Raw genomic sequence first — 24,298 nt, 5'->3', positions numbered from 1 at the left:
CGATGGCAGTCTCTCAGTCAAATCTGGTCACAAATGTTCAGCCCGCGACTCAAAGAAAAATCGAAGAAATTCCATGAATTAAACTGGGCACACATAACTTCACCCATTTAGACCTGAGGACGCTGTCTTCTAAATCCTGACAGTTTTCTGAAAAACCCATGTTTCTAGTGGTTCTCAAACATATTCATGTCAAGGACCCCCAAATATATATGACATTGGCCGCCCGACCACCATCTGAAAATATGTTGTTCCAGGGACCCCTCCCAGTAGCAAAGATTTGAGTTAAAAAAACTCGCTCTGTAACAATATATATTCCAAGATTTCAGGCACATTTGCACGATTTTTCAAAAATAGCAGGCCTACAAGTTCATAGCGCGGCACTCGGTGCCGCGCTATGAACTTGTAGATCTGCTGTTTTTCAACAGCTAAAGCATAACATAATGCTTAAAACACCAAAAGGGGTTCCCACCCAAAACGGGTTAACTATGATTCACTTGGATTGCACAAATGCGTAAATATTTAAATAATAAATCATCATTAAAACAATTGGCCAACCATGGCATCCCTATTTTGGACATGACGACACTGCCAAAATAATGTGGAATGCCCTGACCACCGTCCATCTCTTTCAAAACTGGCCTGACAAAAAAAAATCAAACTTCCCACAAGGAGAGTTAAATGTATCTATATTATGTCCTATATCTCCTTTGTATACATAGTACGTAGTAGTACGTAGTATTTGCTGATGATGTATTCATGTGTACGTTTGTTATGCTATGTCGCTGAATTGAACACATAAGTCCCCAGGACGCTTTTTCCGCATTATCCTTTTAGCCTATAAATCAGAATCGGCTTTATTGTGACATCACAGTCTGACAGGTAAAAAAAACAAAAACAGTTTTTGCGCATCGTTCCCATCGAGTCATTTTTAAATCACACAAAAAAAGAAGACTATAGGCCAAATAATACTAAATATATTGTACATTGAGGACGGTGTCGAGGCACAGCGAGCATAGATAGATGAACATATCGTTAGTGACAAAGTTTGTGCGCCACACTGGGTTATAATATAGCTGACATGAAACCACAAGGGTCTGGAAGCAGACTGGGAAAGTGGGACAAAGTGATAGCGGTGTGTGTGTGTGTGTGTGTGTGTGTGTGTGTGTGTTTGTGTGTGTGTGTGTGATGGTTGAGTGGTACTTTGGTGGGGTGGGAGGGTTGAGGGGAGGGCATGTGTAGGAGGATGGGCTGGACTAGAGGGAGGGGGATTGTGCTGATATTTGGTCTTTGGCTAATAAGCTTGGTGGCAGAGCTAAGCGCTAAATGTCAGCCCTGATATATGTCTGCAGATCTGCTTATGTCAGCGAGACACACACACATACATTTTATACACATGCCTCTCTCTCTCTCTCTCGCACGCACGCACGCACGCACGCACGCACGCACGCACGCACGCACGCACGCACGCACGCACGCAGTATATAAATAGAGACATTTCACATGCCAATACAGACACCGTGTGTGTGTGTGTGTGTGTGTGTGTGTGTGTGTGTGTGTGTGTGTGTGTGTGTGTGTGTGTGTGTGTGGATTCTCAAGTGACACAACATGTCGTGACTTGAAAATGTTATCTCCACCTGGTCTCCCCCCCCTGCCCACTCTCTCTCTCTCTCTCTCCCCCCCCCCTGCCCACTCCCCCCCCCCCTCTCCCACCATATAAGAAATACAATGATTCTTTTATTTTTTTATCAATAAAAAAAAAAGACGAAAAGATGCCTATACACGTCCAATGAACCCCATGCGGTTTTGATTCTAAAGACGTGCATATGCACGCCATTAGCATAATTCGTGTTAAATGGTTAATATAGCCTAGGGCGATATGTTGGCGTCCGTCCGTCCGTCCACAAGTGTGCACGCATTTGTGCAGGTGTTGAGGATTACGCACTGCACTGCATGCACTCATACTCACACACTGTCAATCATTTAACTAATTTAGACCTGAGAACGATTCTACAAATGCCTTCTAAATCCTGACAGTTTTCGGGAAAAACCCTATGTTTCTATGTCATTCGTTCTCAAACATTTTCATGTCAAGGAGCCCCAAAAATATATGTCATTAGCCGCCGACCCCCATCTGAAAATTGTTCCAGGGACCCTGCCCCCAGAAGCAAAGATTTGAGTTAAAAACGTTGGCTCTGAAAATAACATATTCAAACATTTGGGCCACATTTACACGATTTTTCTAAAAAAAAAGCAGACCTACAAGCTCGTAGCGCGGCACTTGGTGCCGCGCTACGAGCTTGTAGATCTGCTATTTTTCAATAGCTAAAGTATAACGTAAATGCTTAAAAAAACACCAAAAGGGGTTCCCGCCCAAAATGGGTTAAACACACAGTTTAACAATGTGATATTGTCACACACACACACACACACACACACACACACACACACACACACACACACACACACACACACACACACACAGACACACACACACACACACACACACACACACACACACACACACACACACACACACACACACAGATATCTGGCAGTCACTCAATATGTGGGCAGCATTCTGTTAATGGTCAACAGCCATACTGGGTCCAGCCAGACGTGATTTAGAGTCACTGAATGGGAACTAACAATGTTATGGATGCTCAGATGACCCGACAACAGTAACGCAGTCCCTCCGGACTGCAGATTATAATCGGCCACAAACACAACATGCCCATTAACCCATTTTGGGCGGGAACCCCTCTGTTTGTTTTAAGCATTCCGTGTTTTAAGCATTCCGTTATACTTTAGCTATTGAAAAATAGCAGATCTACAAGCTCATAGCGCGCCACCGAGTGGCGCGCTACGAGCTTGTAGGTCTGCTATTTTTGAAAAACCGTGAAAATGTGGCACAAATCTTTGAATATATATTTCAGAGCGAACATTTTTAATCAAAATTTTGGCTTCTGGGTGGGGTACCTGGAACTACATATTTTGAGATGGGGGTCCGTGGCCCAATAGAGATAATTCTGGGGGTCCTTGACATGAGAAAGGTTGAGCACCCACTGACATAGAAACAGGGTTTTTTCAGAAAAAATGTTAGGATTTAGAAGCCTTTTTTTTTTCGACATCAGTCCAAAATGGATTAATACACATACTAATTAACACGCTTTGTGTTCCGATGTGGATGGCAACGGATCGGCGGGAAATAATGTTCCATACGTTAACAAAGAAGAGTATAAAGTATATGAACAAAAAGCGCCGACGTGTGTGTACGTGTGTGTGTGTGTGTGCGTGGCGTGCGTGCACACAGGCATGCGTCAGTGCATGCCAAGGGAGCTAGCCCCCTCATCCAGGGTTTAAATTGCTTTTGTGTTTGGATAAGTCTCCTCATTAAGAGATACCGCAGGAACACAGCATCAACTGTGATTACACTGATTAACACATTTTGGGCGGGAACCTTTTTTGGTGTTTTAAAGCATTATGTTATACTTTAGCTATTGAAAAATAGCAGATCTACAAGCTCGTAGCGCGGCACCGAGTGCCGCGCTACGAGCTTGTAGGTCTGCTATTTTTTGAAAATCGTGAAAACGTGGCACAAATCTTTGAATATATTATTATTTCAGAGCGAACGTTTTTAACTCAAATCTTTGCTTCTGCATGGGAGGGTCACCTGGAACAACATATTTTCAGATGGGGGTTGGCGGCCGATTACATATATTTTTGGGGGTACCTTGACATGAAAATGTTTGAGAACGAGTGACATAGAAACATAGGGTTTTATCAGAAAACTGTCAGGATTTAGAAGACATTTTGTAGAATCTTTTCTCAGGTCTAAGTGGGTTAAGAAGGGAAGAGAGAAGGGCACAACAATCGGGTTAACTGAGGGGGAACAAAAATGCAATTAGCTCACATTAAGAAACTCGCATTAAGAACTAATGTTTAACCCGTTTAGGCCCGACGTCGAAATTAAAAAAAAAATATTTTTAAAATTTCTCTTTTTTTTCCTGAAAAACCCATGTTTCTATATATCAGTGGTTCTCATTATTTCATGTCAAGGACCCCAAACATTATATGTAGTATGCCGCCGACCCCCATCTGAAAATATGTTGTTCCAGGGACCCTCCAGAAGCAAAGATTTGAGTTAAAAACTGAAACTCTGAAAGAATATATATTCAAAGATTTGAGGCACATTTTTTCACGATTTTTCAAAAATAGCAGACCTACAAGTGTGTAGATCTGCTATTTTTCAATAGCTAAAGTATAACATAATGCTTAGAACACCAAAAGGGGTTCCCGCCCAAAATGGGTTAAGAAACTCTCCCTTACAGAAATGAAGTTGAATTAGCTCAAATTAGCTATACTCTCTCTCTATCTCTGTGTCTCACTGTCTGTATCTCTCACACGCACGCATGCACGCACGCACACACATATACGCACACACACACACATATACGCACGCAAGCAGCGACGCATGCAAGCACGCATGCACGCCCCCGTTCCTTCCACTGTCTGAGAATGCAATCTGGCACCTCTCATCACATCCTAAACATACCCCACGATGCAACGTCAGAAACGCCTCCACTGGAAAAAATGTCCTAGAACAACAACTACACGAAAAATGCTAATCAGTTTGAGGACTTTCCAACGATGAGGACTATAGAAATGACGAGATGGTTAGTGAATTTTGACCTGACGTCGAAATTTATAAAAATGTCTTCTAAATCCTGACAGTTTTCGGTCAGGATTTGCGCCACATTTTCACGATTCTTCAAAAATAGCAGACCTACCAATGAGCTTGTAGATCTGCTATTTTTCAATAGCTAAAGTATAACATAATGCTTAAAACACCAAAAGGGGTTCCTGCCCGCCATTTTTTACGATCACCTCATCGATCAGGCTTATCGAGCCGGGTTCTTATCGAGCCCGCTATCGAGCATTTTCTATTATTTTGTGGAAAGACGGGAGACAATAAATTCTAAACAGAACCGGTATCTTTTACTAGGGCCTTCAAATACAGTACTTTTCTAACAGACGGGAAGGCAATTAGCCCTTCACTAAATCACACCCCAAAAAACGATTGGCCAATGCCAATCCAAATAGTTTAGCAACGGTTGCTATGCAGGTCAAGCTTTCTCCGCTGCTAACGTGCCTATTGGACAAGGATGGGTTGGGGAGGGACTTAGTGAAGGGCTAATTGACCTTTTTTTACCAATAACATAATATTAAGGAAACTGTTAACTGGTTAATATTAGCTGGTTGGCAGGTATCAATACACTTTTAGACAAGTTTGTACCAGCATGGGTGATTAGATGTATTTCTTGATCGCCTCTTGTCTTGATTGTTTAAACATGATGCCATGGGCCGCTATGTTCGATAACAGGCTTGATAAGCCCAAAGCTTATTGATAACGGGGTACTCGATAAGCTTGTTATCGGATATTTCCGGGTATATCGGTTATCGAGCTACATCCCTAATTAGTATAGGGCTGCGCCAAAATAAAAATAAAAATATTGAAAATATGTTTGTGACCCGATACTTCAATATAAATATTGTCAAAACATAGTGGGGATGAGTATTGGTGCTGTAGCAAAAAAATACTTACACAGGTTTCTGATAAATAATTATACCGGTATAAGTTATAGTTAAATAATATCTAAGAGGGTATTTTAGAACAGTAACAGTCCACAATCCATCCTGGATGGCATCTACAGTAGTTTCATCACAATATCAATAATATGATCAATACAGTATATACCAGGCCTAACTGTTCAAACTGCTTGGTTTATAAGACAGACAGACAGACAGACAGACAGACAGACAGACAGACAGACAGACAGACAGACAGACAGACAGACAGACAGACAGACAGACAGACAGACAGACAGACAGACAGACAGACAGACAGACAGACAGACAGACATGCGGGGCAGGCAGTACAAATGATAAAGGAAAACGGTGTAAACTAAAGAGGTACAGGAGGAGCTAGAGAGAGCCCAGCTGCAGCTGACGCTGTGATGTTCTGTGGGTGCTGACAGCCCCTGTAGTGAAGCTCTCCCACACCTGACACTTCAATGGACCCTGATACTGCTGCTGCTGTGTGTGTGTGTGTGTGTGTGCGCGTGCGTTTGTTCGTGCGTGTCTGTGCGCAACACAGAGAGAGAGACGGATGGAGAGAGGGATGTTCTAGGGATGGATGTGGATAGTGTACTGGTCTTCTAAACGCTGCTGCTCTGGCTAATTAGCACTGGAATAATCAATCCAATTAAAGTTTTTATTTCAATGTAGCTTTTTTTTTTATTCGCCCAAATGAATTATCTCTCTCTCTCTCTCTCTCTCTCTCTCTCTCTCTCTCTCTCTCTCTCTCTCTCTCTCTCTCTCTCTCTCTCTCTCTCTCTCTCTCTCTCTCTCTCTCTCTCTCTCTCTCTCTCTCTCTCTCTCTCTCTCTCTCTCTCTCTCTCTCTCTCGATACAATAAAAATACTTTTTCAATGGTAGTGGATGGAGTGAGAGGATTGTTAGCCTCTCTCCCTCTCTGGCCAACGTTTGACTTTTTTCGGCCACTCATGCTTGTGAGTCGTTGTGCGTGCGTGAGTGTGCATGTGTCTGTGCGCGTTTGCATGTGTGTGTGCGCGTGCGTGTGTGTGTGAATGAGCTGCCAGTCACATATAATTCTATTTCTTAATTCAACAGCAGAGTCAAGTCAAGCAGACAAGCACAGCAGGCGTGAGTGGGAAGCAGAGTGTGTGTTTGTGTACAGTACATGTGCGTACACGTGTGCGTACACGTGTGTGTGTGTGTGTGTGTGTGTGTGTGTGTGTGTGTGTGTGTGTGTGTGTGCGCGTGCGTGCGTATGGTCTCAGCTCTCCATCTTTCAATTTGCGTGCGTGCGAGTGTGTGCGAGCGTGCGTGCGTGCGTGTGTGCATGCGTGCGTGCGTGCGGTAGCACCCCCCTGTGGTGAGACCTAATTTAAAGTGGGGAGATGAACATGGTCTCGCTGTGAGAGGCAACCTTGACACAGAGAGAGAGAGAGAGAGAGAGAGAGAGAGAGAGAGAGAGAGAGAGAGAGAGAGAGAGAGAGAGAGAGATAGAGAGATAGAGAGAGAGAGAGATAGAGAGAGAGATATAGGGACAGAGAGAGAGAGAGAGAGAGAGAGAGAGAGAGAGAGAGAGAGAGAGAGAGATAGAGAGATAGAGAGATAGAGAGAGAGATATAGGGACAGAGAGAGAGAGAGAGAGAGAGAGAGAGAGAGAGACCTGAGGGAAAAGGCAAGAAGGGCTTTCTATATAATTAGAAAATCTGTCAAAATTAATATTCCAATTCGAATTTGGCTGAAAATGTTCAAATCAATTATTGAACCAATTGCCCTGTATGGTAGTGAAGTGTGGGGTCCCCTGGCAAATCAGGAATTTTCTAATTGGGACAAACATTCAATTGAGACTATTCTCACAGAATTTTGCCCCACCACCACCACTCCCCTGACTAAAACAACCCCCACCACCCCTCCCCTGACTAAAACAACCCCCACCACCCGTCCCCTGACTAAAACAACCCCCACCACCCGTCCCCTGACTAAAACAACCCCCACCACCACTCCCCTGACTAAAACAACCCCCACCACCCGTCCCCTGACTAAAACAACCCCCACCACCCCTCCCCTGACTAAAACAACCCCCACCACCACTCCCCTGACTAAAACAACCTCCGCCACCACCACTCCCCTGACTAAAACCACCCCCACCACCCCTCCCCTGACTAAAACAACCCCCACCACCCGTCCCCTGACTAAAACAACCCCCACCACCACTCCCCTGACTAAAACAACCCCCACCACCCCTCCCCTGACTAAAACAACCCCCACCACCCGTCCCCTGACTAAAACAACCCCCACCACCCCTCCCCTGACTAAAACAACCCCCACCACCACTCCCCTGACTAAAACAACCTCCGCCACCACCACTCCCCTGACTAAAACCACCCCCACCACCCCTCCCCTGACTAAAAAAACCTCCACCACCCCTACCCTGACTAAAACAACCCCCACCACCCGTACCCTGACTAAAACAACCCCCACCACCACCCCTCCCCTGACTAAAACAACCCCAACCACCCCTCCCCTGACAAAAACAACCTCCGCCACCACCACTCCCCTGACTAAAACCACCCCCACCACCCCTCCCCTGACTAAAACAACCTCCGCCACCACTCCCCCATGCCCCCATGACTAAAACAACCTCCACTAACCAAATTATACAAATGCAACAAGACAATTATATCACCTGTTGGAAAAACACAACAAAAACCCAAAGTAAATTAGGCCCTCAACCGAGAATACACAGTGGCAAATCACCAGGAACAACTCCCCTCCGTGCGTGCGTGCGTGCGTGCGTGCGTGCGTGCGTGCGTGACTCACCGGGTTGAGCAGCACGGTGAGAAACAGCTCCCCTCCACGGATGCTCTTGTCCAGTTCTTTGGGCCCACCGGGGTACTCCTCATAGTAGATGGTGTGGGTGAACAGGCCGCACGTCTGACGAGGCAACACCTGCGCACGCACACACACACACGCACACACACACACACACACACACACACACACACACACACACACACACACACACACACACACACACACACACACACACACACACACACACACACACACACACACACCACACACACACACACACACACACGCACACAAAGATGTATAGGTATGTGAGCACACCACTGCATTGTTAACCCATACTGGACGGGAACCCCTTGGTGTTTTAACTACTTTAGCTATTGAAAAATAGCAGATCTACAAGCTCGTAGCGCGCCACCGAGTGGCGCGCTACGAGCTTGTATTTTTAAAAAATCGAGAAAATGCGGCACAAATCTTTGAATATATATTCTTTCAGAGTCCTAAGGCTAAATGGGTTAAACTGCATGCTTTAACCACACATAATGGCATGTGGTCAGGTTTAGGCCTGGCTCAGGGAAATGGACGCCCCCTGGTGGTCAGGTTTAGGCCTGGCTCAGGGAAGAGGACGCCCCCCTGCCACGCATAGTCCACCATCTATCTATCTATCTATCTATCTATCTATCTATCTATCCGTCTACCAGTAAGACGCCCTGAGGGCGCGGTTGCGCTGAAACAACAGAGCTTCTTAATACGGCACAGTTGAGAAGCAGGAGTTTAAAAACTATTTAATCTGGTGTGTCAGTGAGGTCAGATGTAGAGTTGCTGCAGGCCGGCTCCATATATTATGCAGATCTAATATGTCAAAACCATGTATGGGGTTTGATGATGAGGTCAGTGTCGTGATCTTCATATATGGAGATCCAGGTGATGATAAATCAGCGTGTCACAAGGCGTGATTGACTGACAACTATATATGGAGGCGTGAGTGACGGACGGGTTATGCAGGTTTTCATAGTAATCCGTTTGTTTTTTTGTGGGAAAAAAAAGCTATAAGAGACCCTTTGGTTGTACCGTTTGTAGCAAAGCTTATACATCAGGCTATAAGAGACCTTTTGGTTGTACCGTTTGTAGCAAAGCTTATACATCAGGCTATAAGAGACCCTTTGGTTGTACCGTTTGTAGCAAAGCTTATAAATCAGGCTATAAGAGACCTTTTGGTTGTACCGTTTGTAGCAAAGCTTATACATCAGGCTATAAGAGACCTTTTGGTTGTACCGTTTGTAGCAAAGCTTATACATCAGGCTATAAGAGACCTTTTGGTTGTACCGTTTGTAGCAAAGCTTATACATCAGGCTATAAGAGACCTTTTGGTTGTACCGTTTGTAGCAAAGCTTATACATCAGGCTATAAGAGACCTTTTGGTTGTACCGTTTGTCAAATCAAATCAAATCAAATTTATTTATATAGCACATTTAAAAACAACTCTCATTGTACCAAAGTGCTTCACAAGGCAGAATATAGTGGAATACAATACAATACAATAAAATGCAATACAATACAATACAGTACAATTCAGTGCAGAAGACGTCAATAGTAAAACAACAGGCAAATAGGAAAAAGGAAAGGTGCAAGATCATGTCGGTGGTGCAAAGGCTTGTGAATATAAAAATGTTTTAAGTTGTGATTTAAAAGACCCAACGGAGGGCGCAGACCTAACGGCGAGGGGAATGTTTGTGGCAAAAGCTTGTCAATATCTAAGACCACACACATGCAGAAGAAAAACCCTTTACCTGTACTTGGTTGTGGTAAAACAAAAAAAAGCGCTCAAACCGGTTACCACTTCCACCCCGACATCCATTATTGTATACCGTAGGCAATGCAATCATTGGCTAGATGTATTATTAATTATGTTTTCCCCATTACTAGAAACAACTGCGCTTCCATAACCAGCTCACAATGAACGCGTCGTGTGTTTCAGTCTGCAGGAACAATTACGTCAAATCAAGACATAACGATGCGAGGCCTACGAGGGAATGTTAGTTGCCATGGCAGTCACAGCTCAGCCAGTCACACAAGACCAAAAATAAAGTATCGCATAATGAGAACGCACCGCTGGAATGAAAGAGACAGACTCCCGGTACACGAGACACATTATTTTGTCATTAGTTATTAACCCGTTTCGGGCGGGAACTCCCTTTTGGTGTTTTTTAAGGATTATGTTATACTTTAGCTATTTGAAAAAATAGCAGATCTACAAGCTCATAGCGCGGCACCGAGTGCCGCGCTACGAGCTTGTAGGTCTGCTATTTTTTGAAAAAAATCGTGAAAATGTAAGTGCAAATCTTTGAATATAGATTATTTCAGAGCGTTTTTAACTCAAATCTTTGCTTCTGGAATGTTGTTCTGGAACAACATATTTTCAGATGGGGGTCCGCGGCCAGATAATTCTAGGGGCTCCTTGACATGAAATAGTTTGAGCCTCCACTGACATACAGAAACATGAGGTTTTTCAGAAGATTTGTAGGACACATTTGTAGAATCGACCTCAGGTCCAAATGGGTTAATTTTGTCCAAGGGGGATAAAAGTCACATGATGACACGACAATTTAATTGTGATTCATTCGTTGAAACATTGAAGCGTTACAATTTGAGGGGAGGAGAGGAGAGGAGAGGAGAGGAGAGGAGGGGAGAGGAGAGGAGAGGAGAGGAGAGGAGAGGAGAGGAGAGGAGAGGAGAGGAGTTTTACTTTTTGTTGTAAACTCCACGTCGAGGCAGAACTCTATGAAATAGAGAGCTATGTAAGCCTGTGTAGAACAGATATTGGTTTTGCTATAAAACAACGGCAGCGGTGCGCACACAGTCACACACACACACACACACAGTCACACACACACAGTCACACACACACACACACACACGCGCGCGCGCGCGCGCACACACACACGATGAAAAGGCCACTGGTGCCACAGACACTCAGCACTATTTCACCAAACCAATTATCCATACGGCTATAGCTCAAACTGATATAGTACATTTTAAAAACAAACGCGCACACACAGTCAAACACACACACACACACACACACACACACACAGTCCCATGTCTCAGTCCGATTTGCTGTGATATGGACAGCTCACTGGATGGTTTTCAATCTGCCGAAAGAGACACAAGCACCAATTTATGACCTCGAGAGAACTTCAAGTCCTACAGAGAGCAAACACAAAACAAAGACGTATACCAGAGAGAGAGAGAGAGAGAGAGAGAGAGAGAGAGAGAGAGAGAGAGAGAGAGAGAGAGAGAGAGAGAGAGAGAGAGAGAGAGAGAGAAAGCAAGATAGTGGGGTCCCTAGACACATCGTCATTTACAACTCATGTAAAAGTTTAACTTTCACTTCTAATTTGTAGATAATGGCGTATAGAACAATTTCAGTTTGAGTGGCAAGTCTACAAATTAAAAAAATATATATATTTTGCCCAATTTCCAAAATGGCCAAAATCGGAATCGGAAGTTTTAATTTTCTTACAATTGCTGTTTTTTCTTGTTTTATTTTGCTATATCAAATCAATACTGTGTGAGGAAAAAACTGGATTTCAAATGTTTTGAATATGCTGATATGAAAAAAAAGGCCACCAATGTACATCAAATTACACCTAACTTCTGTTCTGTTGAACCTAGAATGGTGAGGTTAGTGTATATACCTACAGTATGTTATCATGAATGAGTAATTGTATAAAAATAAAATATGATTGGAAAATCTCTTATATTTCACACAAATGAGACAATACAGTATGCAAGGAACTACAGTTAGATATTGGAATATAATACCCCACTTAGCCCAGCCTCTACGCGTGGAAATCGTGCACTTTACGATAAAAGCATGACATTTGGCTCACAGTTAAATCATGCCATAAGGAACATTTTTCTGCCATCGCAGAGTTGTCCCGTGGTGACCTGGCCGCCATTTTCCAAAATGGCCACGACCACCTGCTGTTATTTTACCAATTCAGGTTATAGACCACCTAGGATCTTGCTTCTGGTGACTAATCCTACATTGTCAAGGATGAGGAATACAGTGCTACAGTACTATTTACAACATGCACATCAAAATGTGTAATATCGATGTAGTACTGTACACTGTACAGTACTGTTCAAACTGACATGTGAGAGTCAAGTGAGCCCAGGACATCAGCCGGCGTACTCCGTGTACTACTCCTCATCAGACTAATAAGCAGACTAATGGCTAATAAGCCAGACCGAATCAGCCGTTGGCAAAGAAAAATTGCCTGCCGGCGGATTACGGTCTGGTGAGGCTCAAGTGTACGCCCATTTCCTACACCAGAGAACTGGTGTGGCCAATCGGGACACGGTATGCAATATGGGCGGGCTTTGGTACAGTGACGTTCAATGCTTTGACTGACAGTAGCTCTGACCAATTGCGTCAAAGAGAAAATGTTTGAACCCGCCCAGCTCGCCAACCAGCTCTGCCCCTGAACTGCCAGTATCCGGCATTGCCAGAACACCAGCCCTTATATCTGAATATGATTAATATTATATATATTTTTTCCTACCATTGCTGTCATGGCCGTACCTTAAAGCTACCTGATTTATGGCATAATAAATGGTTATGGCAAAACTTAACTTAAATAATAATCACTATTCTGGGTCCATAAAACATTTATTCAGCTCTTTTGAATGCATTAATTGCATACACTATTCGGTGATATTTTCTGCCTATTTCATTGTTATTTATTCATTATTTATTTTATTATGTGTTGGTTTATTCAGCTGCTGTTGGTAGTCATCATGGCTGACACTTCACATATTTTTCGGCCTCTATGTTTGATATTTTTGGGATTTTGTTTTTTTGTTAATGTTTGGTAGTCATGGCTGCAAGTTCCCACCTGATGTTGTGTGGGAGTTCAGACTGCTCCAGACCGTACTGAATAACTGCTAGCTTGCATAATGTCTTGAGGCTGGGACTGAAGTCTAAGACATACAGGTCACCAGAGGTGACAAAGAGGACGATATGATCTCCCACCATGCAACAGCACATATTAAACGCCCATGAACATAGGCCTTCCCCTTTGGGCTCAACCTTCTTCCAGGAGGATGTTTCTGGACTGAATTTCCACATTTTAGTTAAATACTGGTTATTGTAACCACCAACTATGTACAGCTCTCCATTGTAGGTAAAGGCTGAATGACGATGATGTCTTTCTGGAAGAAGCTGTGCAGAAGGTGTGTTCATGTAGAGGTGGGTCTCTGTGTCAAACACTCTGATGGTCTGATCGCTTCCGAATAAAAACATCTTTGTCCCGATGAAGGTGGTGGCAGACGGAAATGCTGAAGCAGAAGGTGGAGTTCCTCTGGTGTTAATTAAAGACCAGACCATTGTGGTGGTGTCCAACTTGTAGATGGTGTATTCATATCCAGTCTGGGTCCTTCCTCCATGGATAAACATGACCTTCTCCAAAACACAGGCTGAGTGGTAGTACCTCTCCTCTGGAACGGTCCCAGAAACCTGTGGTTTGAACCATGTGTGGGCATCAACATCAAAGGCATAAAGCACGTTGCAGTAACCTGGGTTAGTCCACCCTCCCCAGAGGTAGACAGTATATTCTATCAGCACAGCTGTGTGGCCCTTGCTCCAGGATGGAACCTCAATGTGGCGTTCTCCTCTTCCAGGGGTCTCTGGGGTCAACTTCCTCCAGGTCAAAGACACTGTGTTGAAGACGTGCACATCAATGTGATCCTTGTCACCTCCAAAGGAGTACACACAGTGTCTCACTGTCACAGCTCTCTGATTGGCTGTTCCTGGTCCTCTCAGACGCACCGCCCAGCGTAACATTACTCACAACAGTACCACAGTGGTTAAATCCTATTGGTCAATGGTATCCTATTGGTCAATGGTATCCTATTGGTTAACGGTATCCTATTGGTCAATTGTATCCTATTGGTCAATGGTATCCTATTGGTCAATGGTATCCTATTGGTCAACGGTATCCTATTGGTCAACGGTATCCTATTGGTCAACGGTATCCTATTGGTCAATGGTATCCAATTGGTCAATGGTATCCTATCGGTCAAGTCCTGATGTGTAAATGCATGGAATATTATGCGTCTTCACTTATATTCGTTCAGACACAAACACCACGCAAAGTTTGTCCAATCCGTGAAGCCGATGGTTTGGGTTGACCAATCAAGGAAGTCGATTCCCGTTGATCTTCCTAATATGGTCAAGTATTAAGCCCCGCCCTGAGACTCTGTTCAACAGTGACACCTAGTGTACAAACATCATTTTAACACTTCATGTACACTTTTAAAAAAAAATGAGGGGCGCTCTTATCATCATGCGTCACATTCCGTGCTCAGCCAATCAAATCATTTACGTGGTATTCACAATTCCATAAAAATACTGCACATAGATGCTGGACTACTTGCTATTTTTGTGGACATACACCATTTTTGAGTGGTGTAAACCACTCCTACAACTGGCTTTTTTGTGCAGAAAAAATGAGCATGGTTGCTATGTTCAAAATAATTTCTGACGTAATGAAATCACACCCGGGTGAACTGGATGACCGTAGCAACCATGCTCATTTTTTCTGCACAAAAAAAGCCAGTTGTGAAATCACATCCGGGTGTGATTTCATTACGTCAGACATGATTTCATTACGTCAGACAGACCTTACACCACTCAGTTCACACGGGTGTGATTTTATTTTTATCTGGGTGGTTGCCACACGAACCAAAATTGTTCTATAGACCCTCACCTTCAAATTAGTAGTGAAAGTTAAACTTTTACATGAGTTGTAAATGACAACTAAATTTAACATTGAGACGGAACCCCACTAAGAGTTAGCGAGAGAGAACGAGAGAGTGATAGAGAGAAAGAGAGAAAGTGTGTGTGAGACAGAGAGAGAGAGAGAGAGAGAGAGAGAGAGAGAGAAAAGGGGAGAGAAGATTAATAATGATCTCTGATATGCTGGTGCCGCACGCCCAATTCAAAGTTTCAAGCTAAAAACTGTTGAAAATCTGTCATTTTCTGCTTAACTTTATTATCCAGACTCCATCACAACCAAAACTGCAAAAAATGGCGGAATAGTTTTTACAAAGTACAAAAACAATAAGGGGTCTTGATACCTAATAATAACAATAATAATAATCCTTCAAAATGTCAGCTCTCTTGTTTATTCAATGGCACGCAGTACAACAGAATGAATGTCTAATTTGACAAGATGTCAAGCGATAAGAGCATAATTTTAGGGACTGATGATGAGAGAACTGACAACCTGCTCATCCCGTTGTTCCCTGCTTGATGTGCGCACAAACAGGCGGCGAAACGATGCTAATTGGGAATGTGTTGTGTCACACATGAAGGGTTCTTTGTCTGTAAGATGCATGCTGTTGTGTGCTCTGAGATAGCAGCAGCTGACTGACACCGCCAGTGAGTGAGTGTGAGTGTGAGAGATAGAGAGAGGAGGGGAGGGAGGGAGGGAGGACGGGCGCTAAAACCAACCATTCTCCTCTCCTTGTTGTCGTCTTAACCCATTTAGGAAATTTTAAAAAGTTCGCTCTGAAAGAATATATATTCAAAGATCTGTGCCGCATTTTCACGATTTTTTTCAAAAATAGCAGACCTACAAGCTCGTAGCGCGCCACTCGGTGGCGCGCTAGGAGCTTGTAGATCTGCTATTTTTTTCAATAGCTAAAGTATAACATAATGCTTAGTTAAAAACACCAAAAGGGGTTCCCGTCCAGAATGGGTTAACGAGTGATTGATAGATTATTCATCGCTAAATGGGGATGTATAATTGTAAAAAGGGGATTCATTACTTACAGCCTGTCACATAAAAAAGCCTGTGTGTAAAAAAAAAAACGCGCACACACGCACGCACGCACGCACGCACGCACACACACAGGGCCAGTTCGACCCTGGATTTTAGCCACATGGTGAATCCATTAAATGTAAAGCTAAGCATGCATTGGGGAGGTCTAAACATCACACACACACACACACACACACACACACACACACACACACACACACACACACACACACACACACACACACACACACACACACACACACACACACACACACACACACACACACACACACACACACACACACACACACACACACACACACTAAGGCGAGTGTCATTGAGTTGCAGTTTTAGAAGACCACAGAGCGCAATTGCAGAATTTATTGGGGCGTGCACTGGCCTAGTGCTCCAGGCGCATGCCGCACAAGACAGCGGGTTGCGTGTTCGAGTCCCGTTCATGACGACCTTTGCTGTGTGTCTCTCCCCTTCTCTCTCTCTCTCCCTCTTTCCTGTCTATCTTCACTTGATACTATCAATAAAGTCAGAAAAGCCCAAAGAAAGAAAATTAATGTATTTTTCAACAAAGACTTATTTACACATGAACACTCTTTTTGACTGTGTATTAACCCATTCTGACCTGAGATCAGATTCTAAAAATGTCTTCTACATCCTGACAGTTTTCTGAAAAAGCTTTGTTTCTATGTCAGACCTACGTCAGACCTACAAGCTCGTAGCGTGCCACTCGATGGCGCGCTATGAGCTTGTAGATCTGCTTATTTTTCAATACCTAAAGCATAACATAATGCTAACACCAAAAGGGGTTCCCGCCCAGAATAATGGGTTAAATCACCCGTCCTTGGTTCTGGCCTTCTAATGTGTGAGGGGGCCGTGTTTTATCAACAACCTTATTATATCAATACATGACATTGGAGCAAATTATCCTTTTTCTTCATGGAAGACCAAAATGTGCATATTCTATTAGGTTCTATTAGGTTAGGAAAGAAAGAAAGAAAGAAAGAAAGAAAGAAAGAAAGAAAGAAAGAAAGAAAGAAAGAAAGAAAGAAAGAAAGAAAGAAAGAAAGAAAGAAAGAAATTGGGGGGAGTGTCTGATAAAAATGTATATCAAATATCTAAATACTGAATCAGGCAAATTAAAAAACGGCCTGGGGTGGGTGGACTGCACACAAAAGCCAGAGTTTAAAATGACCTCAAGCTTATTTGAAAGTGAAAGATCCCTTTAGATTAGTAGTAGCCGCAGCAGCAGCAACGCTCATACATAATGTTGCTTTGCAATCTTGCTTTCATTTTGTCACCATCAGATATTTAGATTTAGGTTCATATTCAGCCTGCACACGTACAGCAGCACTAGAGCCAGACTCGTATATATATCTGATATTATAAGCTGATATTGGCTTATTGCAGATGTTTATATCTAGAGACATGCAGTATGCCGTCTGCAGTGGAGAGAAGACAAATTGCAGCACATAATTGTCCCTGCAAGACCCACATATATTTCTACTTGCAAAAAAAAGAGATTTCAATCTTACTACTACTACTTTGTACTCTACTATAGTATAGGACTTATCAGAGGAAATGGGGGGAAAAAAATTATGCAAATGTTATGCACATTTATAATAATTATTAAAATAATAATAAATTAATCATTTATATTTGGGGGATACCTTTCACAATAATGAATAAAACATGTTCTAGACATTGTAATGATCACAATATATATATATATATATATATATATATATATATATATATATATATATATATATATATATATTACAGGGATTTTAAAATAAAATAAAATAAAATAAAATAAAAATGTTGCAGAAGTAAAACAGTATAGGTCTTGCAGGGTTGAAGTGAGATATGAAAAGAGAAGGGAACCCGCACACTCATATGCTCCAAAAGGTATATTTTATTGACGACGTTTCGAGCCAAGGCTTTTCATCTGGTCAAACGTACGGCTGCCTGAACCCGTGGGTGTCTATTTAAGTGGGTGGATCACTCACATCTTGAGTTTGACCAGATGAAGAGCCTTGGCTCGAAACGTTGTCAATGAAATAAACCTTTTGGAGCATATGAGTGAAGAATGAACTGGTACTTGCATGCTGTGTGGCTTGATTAACTGAATGAAATACACCTGCTGGTGTCATAGTGACATAGGAGGGGGGGAGTGTGGCCGTTTTTTTATTTGCCTGATTCAGTATTTAGATATTTGATATACATTTTTATCAGACACTCTGAATTTCTTTCTTTCTTTCTTTCTTTCTTTCTTTCTTTCTTTCTTTCTTCTTTCCCTTCTCTTTTCCTATGTCACTTTTTGAACCCAGCACCTCCACGAAGTGATGTGCGTATTTTACTATAGTCTTCTTGAAGTGATATATAAAACCGTTTCTTCTTGGCTAGAGTAGCTGCTCGTAGCTGGTTGCTGTCGGACAAAGTGTTGTGTTTCAGGGTGCTAACATTGATGCCCTAACCTTTATTATACAAGAGTGTAGTGCAGAAGGAGCGACAGGGAAAACAAGTAGATGTACAAAATGTTACTTTACTTCTTTTTTTTTTTTACTCGTTGTTTGCTCTTTCTTGCACTCTTTATTCTATACCTTTGTTTGCTGTGATTGCCGTTATGCCATCTATGCTGCTGCATTGTCAGGAAGCCAACGGAAAATACGTTTTACTCGTATGTACCACACTCCCCCCTCCTAGAGTGGTGGCTTTCACAAGCAGGTGAAGTTTATTGAGTTAATTAGGTCACTATGACACCAGCAGGTGTATTTCATTCAGTTAATCAAGCCACACAGTATGCAAGTACCAGTTCATTCTTCACTGCAGAATTGTTGTGAGAGGTTGTGCGTCTGGTTATGCAAAAGGTGATGTTTTATTTTGTGTTTTTGACACTACTGCTAGAGTTTTACCACTCAAAGCCTATTATGTGAGATCTTGTAGATCAGTGCTTTTTGGTACTATGTACACAAGATGTAACAATAAAGTACAACCTGGAACCTTGTTTCACTGAAACGTGGCTTAACCCTTCTACAAATGTCTTCTAAATCATGACAGTTTTTAAAAAAAAACTTTTGTTACTATATGTCAGTTGCGCTCAACCTTTTTCATGTCAAGGACCCCCAGAATGATCTGTATTTGGCCCGCCGACCCCCATCTGAACATATGTTGTTCCTGGGATCTCCCCTAGAAGCAAAGATTTGAGATAAAAAAACGTTTGCTCTGAAAGAATGTATATTCAAAGATTTGCAACACATTTTCACGATTTTTCAAAAATAGCAGACCTACAAGCTGTTATGAGCTTGTAGATCTGCTATTTTTCAATAGCTAAAGTATAACGTAATGCTTAAACACCAAAAGGTGTTCCCGTCCAGGATGGGTTAATGATACGATTGTCAGTGATTGCGTCCGTATTCCATGCAGGGTTCAATGAGAATATTAGACTCGACCGAGGCCTTGAGGTAACGGAGAACGTAACGGTCGGGGTGTATATTTGTTTTTTTTTTTTTTTTTGAACTTTGTTTTTATTTCAAAAAATGAAACACGAACAATGAAACAGAAATCAAACATAAATGTGAATACAAGAAAACAAAAATACATAACAAAAACAGAGACAATAAAAGAAATCAAAGAAAAACAGAAAAACAGCTTGACAAACTTCAAAAATACAGCATTCTTCAGACAGTACAGGACAAGGCAGGGAACAGCAGGAGACATGGCTCACAATACAATACAGTATACAGCAGATATCCAACATTCGAAGCATTTTTATAGACTCAACAACCCCTACTCAGCACTCTTAGACCTCTACACATACACCGAAACACCCAAGTACAATATTACAGAAGTCCATTTAAGTATGAAACTTTCCATTTTTAATTGTAACCTTGCCGTCATTTCCTCCATTATATAAACCTGCTTCAGTCTCTGTTTCCATTGGGTTATAGTAGGTGGTTTTACCTCCCTCCAATTTACTGTTATCATTTTCTTAGCAATCAGTAAAAGTATCCTTAATATGTAACTCCATCCACGCAACTCCTCGGGTATAATTCCCAGCAGAAATAACTCGGGTCCAGAAGGAATATTCAACCCCAAACACCTTTCAATTTCCTTTTTAACATTTTTCCAGAACCCTGAAATTATTGGACAATCCCAAAAAATGTGTGTATGGTCTCCAACTCCCCCACAATTTCTCCAACATAATTCTATGGATGGTGTTTTCACATATGAAGAAATGACCAGAGGAGTATTGAAATATCTAGTTTTGAGTTTCCAATCAAATTCCTTCCACAACTGGCTATTTATTCCCTTGTGACAACCTTCACACATGTCCTCCCAGGTTTTGTCTTCAATTATTATATTTAATTCCAATTCCCATTTATCCTTAATGTACCATGTATTTTGAGAAACATCATCCAGTGCTTTATATAAATTAGAAACATGTTTTTTAGTTGGGAAATTCTTTTCTGCAATACCAATGAAATACACCTCAATTTCGTTTGGGGTTTTCCTAACCAGCTCTCTCTCTCTATGATCCATGATATAATGCCTTATTTGGAAATATCTAAATAAATCACTTGAAGGGAGTTTAAATTTCGTCTGGAGTTGAGCAAAGGATTTAAAAGTTGTTCCCTCAAATAACTGATTTATGGTTTTAAGACCCTTATCAGCCCAACGACTGAATCCAGTATCACTTATGGATGGAGAGAAATCAATGTTACCCACTATTGGCATTGCCCTTGAAACTGACCCTGGTCCCCACAGTGTTTTCCTAACTGCTTCCCACACCTTTAATGTATGCTTTATCCATTCATTTCCTATTTTAATTTTGTTTTTATCAATAGTTTTTTTATCAAGGAAGGGTAATGCTGACAGAGACACCCCTTTAATTGTGCTCTGTTCTATTCGGTTCCAACCTGTCTCTTCATCATTACCTATCCATGCGACAATTGCAGTCAGCTGAGCCGCCCAATAGTAATGCTTTAAATTGGGAAGGCCTAGGCCTCCCCTAATTTTTGGCAAAAGAAGTGTTTTGAGCCTTATCCTGGGCTTTTTATTTTGCCAAATAAATTTAGAAATCATTCGATCAAGTGCCTTAAAGGTGGAGATGGGTACTCTGACAGGCAAGGACTGAAACAAGAACAGAAGTCTAGGCAATACATTCATTTTCACCGTTTCAACTCTACCCAATAAAGAAAGGGGAAGAACATCCCATCTCCCCAGATCATTTTTAATGGCTCTAATTAATTTTGTATAGTTTGCATCAAATAATTGTGTGGGATTTGGTGTGATTATAATCCCCAAGTACCTAAACCCCTGTTTAGACCAACGATATGATACATCTTTGTTTAGTTGTGTAGGCCAGGACCCAGAAATCATCATTGCCTCCGATTTGCTTTCGTTAATTTTATAACCTGAAACGGATCCATAACTTTGCAGGCACTGCATGAGTGGGGGGATAGAGAGCAGTGGATTTCTTATGAAGAGCAAAACATCGTCAGCGAATAGCGCCACCTTGTGGACGAACCCACCATCGTCTGGAATGCCTTGGATCTGAGTATTTCGACGTATAGCTTCAGCCAAACATTCTATACTAATTGCGTAGAGAACAGGGGATAATGAATCTCCCTGTTTTACGCCCCTCTCAACCTTGAAAAATTCTGAACAGTGACCATTAACTCTAATTCTTGATTTGGAATTATTATATAGCAGATTAATCCAAGAAACAAATTCTTCTCTAAAACCCATTTCTTTTAAAGTCTCTTCTAAAAAGAGCCAATCTAATCTATCGAAAGCCTTAATCCCATCGAGGCTAAGGAGCATCGATGGGTCTTTATCTCTCGCTGCTAGTGACTGTATGTTTAATGCCCTCCTAATATTGTTTGTCCCTTGTCTAGTCCAGATGAACCCCGTTTGCTGAGGATTTATTAATTGTTTAATGTACTTTTGAATTCTATTCGCCAATATAGAGGTTAATATTTTATAATCCACGCACAAAAGACTGATTGGGCGGTAACTAGAACACTGTATGGGGTCTTTTCCTTCTTTATGTAGTACCGTGATGATGGCTTCTGACCACGACTTTGGGGGGTCTCCTGATGATAATACACAATTATATAATTTGCATAACCTAGGAGAAAGTTCATTTACAAAAACCTTGTAATATTCCCCTGAAAAGCCATCTGCACCTGGAGATTTGTTGTTTTTCAAGTTGGAAATGGTTTCTCTTATTTCCTCCTCAGTGATGCGCTTTATTAATTTGGATGCTTCCCCCTCTGCCAATTTATTTAATTCGAGAGGTCTCAAGAATTCAATAATCTTTTCTCTTTTAAATTCTTGTTCTTGACCCTTGTATAATTGTTCATAAAATTTGGCAAAGGCATCCGAGATCTGCTTAGGCTGCGTTTCAACAAGGTTGGTTTCGGGGTGTCTGATTTTGGCCACAGCACGACGGGGTGTATATTTGTGATTGAACGGTTGGTGCAAAGACTACACACACTCAGAGACTCCTATTGTTCGGAGAAAAAACAACATCGAACTCCTTTCTGTCTCATTTAGTCCGTTTTAACCTGCCAAGAGAATTTTGGTCAGATATTTATCACTCAGCCCCATGTGAATATGAAGGCAGAATATGAAGGGGGTGATACTGTATATGAAACGGTATTAGACTCGCCCCCGAGTTCATATACTGTCAACGGGACTGTCAGCGGATGTTCACTTAAACAGACACTGCCCAAATTTATATCAATACGTGACTACTTGCCCCACAAGACGTGAAAACACTCTTGATTTATGCTTTTGGGACCATAAATCTCAATCGGCAGAAAGAGAGAGAGAGAGTTAATTAATAGCATGATTCATTTTGATTCAAATTTTGCCAGCACATTTCAGCAAAAAGGTTCACTTCATTTTGTCATTTCACATATAAAAACGAAAATCGTACTCGGGACCATATATTTAAAACCTATCAATAAAAGGAATAAGCATAAAATCCCAAAGTGCAGTGTGCATTAACCCATTTTGGGCGGGAACCCCTTGTGGTGTTTCAAGCATTCTGTTATGCTTTAGCTATTGAAAAATAGCAGATCTACAAGCTCATAGCGCGCCACCGAGTGGCGCGCTATGAGCTTGTAGGTCTGCTATTTTTGAAAAATCGTAAAAATGCGGCACAAATCTTTGAATAGGTATATATTCTTTCAGAGCGATCGTTTTTTTTATTTCGACGTCAGGCCTAAATGGGTTAAAACTGAGCAGCATATTAAAAAATATTAAAAAACAGCTAAAGTGGCTTTCATAGTGTAGGTATAGGCTATACTGAGCGTGTATGTTTCCACGCCTCTCTCCATGGTGCTGAATAACCCATTTTGACCTGAGATCAGATTCTATAAATGTCTTCTACATCCTGACAGTTTTCTGAAAAAGCTATGATTCTATGTCAGTCGTTCTTCGATTTTTCAAAAATAGCAGAACTACAAGCTCGTAGCGCGCCACTCGGTGGCGCGCTATGAGCTTGTAGATCTGCTATTTTTCAATAGCTAAAGCATAACATAATTGCTAACGCCAAAAGGGGTTCCCGCCCAGAATGGGATAAGCACACTGCCAGGGCCATGCAGTCAGTCACCACAATTCATTCAAGATTTACCTCCCAATATGCTTACAACATTCTTTCAAGAAGTCAAATTCAAAAAAAGTTTAGATTATTTATCATTTTGATTGATCATGCAATGCGTTCCAAGTGGTCAATTCCAAGAATGGAATAACAGACGTATTAATTTGGATACATAAACAAAAACATTTTCTCGCTCTTGCGCCTTAACCCATTTAGGCCTGAAATTTAAAAAAAAATCTTTTTAATGTTTTTTTTCTGAAAAACCTCATGTTTCTATATCAGTGGTTCTCAATATTTCATCTCAAGGACCCCAAAAATGTTATGTAATATGTCGCAGACTCCCATCTGAAAATATGTTGTTCCAAGGACCCCCCCCCAGAATCAAAGATTTGAGTTAAAAACTGAAATTCTGAAAGAATATATATTCAAAGATTTGCACT

The 24,298-nt window shown here is 41.8% G+C and overlaps 1 protein-coding gene across 1 annotated transcript in view; it reads right to left on the bottom strand.

The window, feature by feature from the left end:
- Positions 1–24,298, bottom strand: part of LOC306922123 (bifunctional heparan sulfate N-deacetylase/N-sulfotransferase 4-like) — a gene marked incomplete at its 5' end in the record, with an annotated part of 66,169 nt that overhangs the window by 28,523 nt on the left and 13,348 nt on the right. The window contains one exon of the mRNA XM_079499519.1: positions 8,412–8,540. Within this exon, the coding sequence (XP_079355645.1) occupies positions 8,412–8,540 (129 nt within the window). The remainder of the gene's footprint in view (positions 1–8,411; positions 8,541–24,298) is intronic.

Source organism: Electrona antarctica, assembly GCF_951216825.1.
Source record: "Electrona antarctica genome assembly, chromosome: 4".
Lineage (NCBI taxonomy): Eukaryota > Metazoa > Chordata > Actinopteri > Myctophiformes > Myctophidae > Electrona > Electrona antarctica.
This window is presented reverse-complemented; position numbering and strand designations above follow the sequence as displayed.